General features: G+C 37.6%; 1 protein-coding gene across 2 annotated transcripts in view; it reads right to left on the bottom strand.

Moving 5' to 3' along the window:
• Positions 1–224: 224 nt before the first annotated feature.
• Positions 225–6345, bottom strand: part of LOC129758055 (alpha-protein kinase 1-like) — a 115300-nt gene continuing 109179 nt past the window's right edge. For both annotated transcript variants that reach the window (XM_055755483.1, XM_055755482.1), the window contains one exon: positions 225–6287. In XM_055755483.1, the coding sequence (XP_055611458.1) occupies positions 5199–6287 (1089 nt within the window). In that variant the 3' untranslated portion in view covers positions 225–5198. The remainder of the gene's footprint in view (positions 6288–6345) is intronic.

A 6345-nucleotide genomic window follows, 5' to 3' on the forward strand; every position in this document is an offset into this window, starting at 1 on the left:
ACTATCATCTCTCGTTTTTAAAATTTCTAAAAGTTCAATTTTTTAATTTAATTTCATTCATCGTCGAAATTTGATTTGTTAATATTGAATTCCGGTTTGGGGGGCAGAAGTTTTCAAGTTTGGATAATTCTGAAGTTCAGTGAAGGTGACTCGACAATTGTCACCTCACGCGCGGCTCAGAATAAGGGCCATTGTGATATCTCTAGCTGGATAAGCCTCGATAATATTTTTAAATTTTTCTTTATTTATTCGCTTGTTCAATAGTGGACAGTAAAAAATAATAATTGACAATAAAAAAATAAATACAAAAAATACAAGAGTTTGGCTTACATGTGTTGTTTGTTCTGTGTTTTTTTTTCATCATTTTCAAATATTTTCTTTCTCCTACCCGATCAATAATGAGAGAGAAAGAGAATTGTTTTATTTGTTTTTATCGATTCCCTAGGAGCTTCGTACTCAAACACCGGTTCTAATTTCATTCGGCTCCTTTTTTTTTTTGTTTGTTAATTTGTTTAATTTTTTCACTAACGAGAATCATCGGGGAAAAACAGCTTCCATGTTTGATTTTCTTTCTAGCTTTCTTAGTTTAGTTTTTGTTGCTGTTTGTATGTTTCATTGATTATTTCGATTTCTTCAACTAGAAAGATACTAGAATAGTGCTTGAAACGGTTTCCTAACGTCGGATTTCCTATTTTCTATTGCTAGGCAAAATGAAAGTTTGATTTCCTTTTTTTCCCACTTGTAATTTGAAAATTCTCCAATGGGCTATGCGTGTATTGTAAATCAGGATTTTTGGGGAAAATTCCACTCACATAATTATGACGAAATGACAAAAATGAAAGGAAAATTAATCATCCCGTTTCGAATTGATTCAAACGAACAATAATAATGGCACCCTTTTGTGTTTTTATTTCATTTGCTTAACTTTCTTACCAGTATGCTTCTTATACATGTAACCTTTTCTCGTTTTCTTTTCTGCTTTGTTTTGCTCAGACCTCGTAAAACATGTTTAACGATTCAGTTTCATTTTGTTTGTTTACTTTTTCTCCTTTTTCCAAATGACTGTTGATTTCTGTTTAACGATTCAACTCACTTATAAGTGATTTTTTTTTTAACTGAGCTCACTCACAATCGCGCACTTCTCTACAATCGTTTTAACATTCTAGAAAAAGAAAACAATCGTTGAGTGTATGAGAATCGTAACTGCAAGTGTCAACGGATTTATTATGCTGGGTTTCGTTATTTTTTTCTCTTTAAAATGATTTCTGTGTTAAAGCTTCCTAGCTTTTTTTGATGGCTTATGGTGGCCGACGTTTCGACCTGTCATTTAACCGGTGTCTTCTTCAGCTTGTTTTGGTATCTTTTAATAGATTTTTGAAAACCTACCGGTTTGTTGTTATCATTCTGGACAGGTTTTGATCTGCTCTAAACAACGTTTCGATTGGCTTTCTTTTCTTCTCTACAGATGAACCAATTGGTTGAACAGCGTTTATATTATATATCGACTATTTTACAGAGATGTGCATTTCATTGAAATTCTGCTTTTCTAGACTACAAAGTCGCATAAGCTCTCGGGTACCGCTAGATGGCAGCACGCTTGGAAGGTGGAATGTTTGAAGTCGATATAGAAACCAATAGCTGCGAAAGCTTTTGCATTTGCCGGGAGGAATGTTGTGATTTGTATTTTTTGTTTTTGCTGAGGATGGATAGAAAATTAAAGATAAAAAGTATGACAGAGTTTGGCAGTGCTGCCATCTACCGAACACCAGAGCTTATGCGCAACTTGATTCACACAAAAGAATATCTATTTACAGGCGAAACAGGCTAAAATTTGGGGTCCCTGGTAAAATACTACCGGGTTCTTTCGAACAAACGCATACATTCCATCCGAACATCAACCCGCACATCTCCCTCAAACATTCGCAAACAAACAACTGCACACAGAACGAAGCAATTTTAAAACCTAGGCCTGTTACAGTACGGTATCAAAGCAAGCGTGGCTGCTTGAATCGAAACCAAGCCAAAAGTCGTACGCGTTCATCGGGGAATTTTTTCAAAACGATCAAAACCTAAATAAGAGGGAAAAAAGAGTCGGATAAAGGGTGAAAACGCTCTTTTTCCTGCGCAAATTTGATTAAATTGACTGAAATTCCGGATTTCCTTTTCGACATTCCGTTCACTTGCAAACGCCTACTGAGTCAACACTAACACACCCGCTGACGGTTGTCAGTTTAAATTACTGACAGCACTGTCTGAGTGTTTTGTTTTTTTTGCTTAGATTTCTTTCGAATGTTTCTTAACTGTAAAAATTTTTGAATCCTAAGTTTTTTGTTTCTAGTTTTTTTCTTCTTGACGTTTTAAAGTGTTTTTTTTTTATTTATATCTCATTGTTTATTTAAATTACTGTTTTTCCCTTCTGTTTTTTTTTTTATAATTTACTTTCAAATTCTTAAACGCTAGTTAATCGGAACGAATTCCACCTCCGACTTTTTCCTATTTCTAGTTACTTTTGAGCTTTTTTGTTTGTTTTTTTCTTTAATTTTCCTTCTTTCTTCCTCCTAAATGTCGGCAAAGACTGAAATGGGAGCTCCTCAAACGTTTCTGTAAATGTAGTTGTTTTGTTTTTATCAATCTGCTGTTTGAGAGTGTATGTGTGAGAGATCTGAAACGACCGTTTTCCAGAGAATTGTTATGCAAAACATTTCTATGCTGTCGTTATGTTCATTTTTCCTCTAGTACATTACTGAAATAGAATTCTTTCACTGCTTTTCTTTTCTTTTTTTGCTATCCTTCAACCAAAATTCGAATCATGAGGGAGTTGCGAGTTTTATTGACTGTTGTTCTCGGGGGGTTTCCGCTATTAATACTACAAAACTAGACTGTTCTAAATAAAACTAGAATGCTTATGATGAATGTTTTTTTACGTGTTGTGTATTTTGATTCAATATCTACTAAAACTATCAGATTGGATTGCCTTTTTACAGAAGAGAATATACTTAAAAGATAACTAGGAAAAATGTGGGCTAATCAATAACTTAAATAAGAAACTGACATTTCGATTTACAGGCAATAAAAAAAACTATTTGAGCTGACTGACATTTCTCGAAACAAAACCAATTTCTGAAAGAAATTTCGCTCGTTTTGGGGGAAAGTGGTAGAAATTTTGACACTTGTAGCACGTTTTGAAAATTTTACCATGCAAAATTGTTTTCAAGATCCTTAGACGTTGCAATTTTTAACAGCACTGTTTCTATTCCAGAAGTATGTGATAGAAATATTGCTATTTTTGTCATCACAGCAAGCGAGAATACAACACTGAAAAAACTCTTGAAGGCCACAGATCTGGAAATGTTTTCGTATGGTAAAGTTTTCAAAATTTGCTAAAAGTGTCATAACTTCTACCACTTTCTCCCAACACCACTGAACTTGTTCTAAGAAAGCTGAAACTTTCAAATAAAATTGAAATTCAAAGCAATAATTTCGAGTTTTGAAATCGCATTTTTACATTAGGATTGATGTTAGATAGGAAAAAAAAACCGCTAATGAAAACATGTAAACGATACAAAAAAATCTTTAGAAAAAGTGCAAAGTGAATGAATTCATCCTTTTAGTCTTTTTTTGTATGTGTCTCAGTGAAAAAAAATGATTTTACAAAGTCTTCCTCTTCAGTTTACCACTCCACTTTATTGTTTAGGTAATCACTAGCATCATTGTATGGTTATGTGTTTTATTTTGTTTGAGTTTTTTTTTCTCTCCACGGCATCATCTCGTCTATGCATTATTAGTACAACTTATTCGATTTGGTTTTTCTTTCTTGGAATATTTTTTGCTCAATTTTATTTTTGCTTTGTTTGCTTCTCTCTCTAACATGAAAAGTTATCCAGTAACATCAACAACAATCGGTTTGAGTTTGTTTTTTTTTTAAATTATTTTGCTCTCTCGTGGCTCTCTTACAGTTGTCCGCATCATTCGTTTCCATCTTTTGTTTAAGAATGTTTTTTCCTTTATTTTACTCTTAAATCTTATGAACATATTGGTTGTGATTTGATTTATTTTTTTCCTATTTATGACGACTCGGTTTGGTGTATTAGTACTTACTTTATTTTTCCTCTTAATTTCTTCAGTGCATAAACCTACTATTTCGGAATCAATTTCGCAAAAGTTTTCTAGTTTTAAACGTTGGTTTCATATGAGATTTCTTGTCGTGCGAATTCTTGTTTTTTTTTTATTAGTGTTTGTATGTTCTGTTTTAAAATATGCACTGCTTGTGAATCAGTTGTTTTCGAGTAAAAACAGTTCGTAACTTACTTTTTTCGGTTTGAATTTTTTTTTGTTGGTTTTTACTAATTTCAAATTTGGTATTGCCTCGTTCTACTACAAATCTCTCTTTCTATATATGTATGTACAGAAGTGTTTGTGTGTTTGTTTTTTTTTTTAATTTTTGTGTCTTTTTGTGTTAGTTTAGTTCGTGTTGAGTTCAACGACCGACCGCCCGACCGGATAAGGTTTGGTTGTGTTTGTGTTTCTAGTATTTGTGTTTGGTTACGTATTGTTTTTGTGTTCGCCTCACGTGTTGTTTTTCTGACTTGATATTGTTTGTTTTTGTTTTTCATCTACCTCTCGTTAAGATGCTGCGCTGTGCTTGCGGTAGTTCTTCTGGTATCGAAAACAAAACTATTGTTTTTCTTTATAAAAATAGAGGTTTCTCTTTTTTCATTTAACAGTTGAAAGATATGCCACAATTGTTTTCAAATCCAAACAAAAATGACACATCCATCCATTGTTTGTTTTTTACGTTTGGCTACCAATTTCTGGAACCAAACGAGAAACCAATTCCAAACAAAGTCTTGGAGTATAATCGTTCATTTTTCAAATACCTTGGAAAACCTAACCTCTAAAGTCTGCATTGAAGAAACTTAGTAGCAAACGAGGAATCTGATCTAGGTGAACCTTCCGTTTGCTGCAGCAATCAACAGCTCGCTAGTCGTAAGTCATAAGAATCGAAACTGGAGGAGGGCTGGATCTGGATCGTAAAGCAAGCATGATCACCGACAAACTAGAAACAATAGAGTGGGGGGAGCTCGGCTGCGGGAAGTCTATTCGAGGGTTCGTTCGTGATCCCATCCCGGGCAGCCGTTCCGCCGCGCGTAGTTCAAACCAAACGAATCCTAAGGACAAACTTAAAAATCAAACCTTTCTCATAACTCCGTGACCGAGTAGAGATCATTGTTCGCCTGTAGCCCGCCCCGTTGCAGAGATCGGTAGTACACGTTCGGGTTGTTCTTGTGGCTTTCGGCGCGCGGATCGTGGTGGTACTCGTGAGAGGTCGGTTGTCCCCGGTCCCGATGGCTGCTGCGCTCCCGGTGCTCCCGGTCCCGATGTTCCCGTTCTCGATCCCGATCCCGGTGTTCTCGTTCTCGTTCTCGATCCCGATCCCGATGTTCTCGTTCCCGCTCACGATGTTCCCGTTCTCTTTCTCGTTCCCGTTCGCGGGCTTCGTTGCTTCGTGACTTGCTTAGAATGCTCTTCGGTTGTTGCGGTTGTTGCTGCGTTTGAGTCACAGCCTGCTGTGACTGTTGTTGCTGCTGCTGTTGCTGCGGATAGTGATGATGATGTGCAGACGCTTGTTGCTGTTGCTGCATCATCGGTTGCTGTTGTTGTGTTTGTGTTTGGATGCTAAACGAAGTTGTCGATGCACTCCCGCCGCCGCCGCTGTGATGATGGTGATGATTCTTCGATTGCGATTGATGCTTTTGCTTTTCGATATTGCTCGATTTTTGGTGATGCTGTTGCTGCTGCTGCTGCTGTTGTTGTTGTTGCTGCTGCTGTTGTTGTTGATGATGCTGCTGTGCAGCGTGCTCTCGCTCGCTGCTTCCCGAATAGGATCGGTTTCGATTGCTGCTACCGGACATCTTTGGCTCGTAGCTACCACGTTCATGGCCCGGATATTGTGGAGGCTGCTGCGCTTGTTGCATGTAGTGTTGATGAGCGGCACCCGAGGGCAGCTGTTCCCGCTGCCAGGGTTGCTGCATCAGCTGATGGTACTGCTTGAAGTGCAGCTGGTTCTGCAGCTGCATCTGGATGGCGTTGAAGTTGTTCTTGCCACTGGCACTGAGCTGAACCATCGGGCCTCCACTGGTGCTGCTGGCGTACGATTGCATCGACGACGAGGATGTTTGACGGGATGGGGGTTGAGGTAATGGTTGTTGAGGCCTGCTCGAAGATCGGGTCTGGTAGGTGGACTCATCCTTGTGTCGATTCTTTGGTGGCAGCATCGGTGGTGTTACCTGGAAGTAGAGAGTCTTTTTTGAGTATCGTTTCCTGGCCATAAACCCTTAAAAAAGT

The sequence above is a fragment of the Uranotaenia lowii genome, chromosome 3 (assembly GCF_029784155.1).
Source record: "Uranotaenia lowii strain MFRU-FL chromosome 3, ASM2978415v1, whole genome shotgun sequence".
Lineage (NCBI taxonomy): Eukaryota > Metazoa > Arthropoda > Insecta > Diptera > Culicidae > Uranotaenia > Uranotaenia lowii.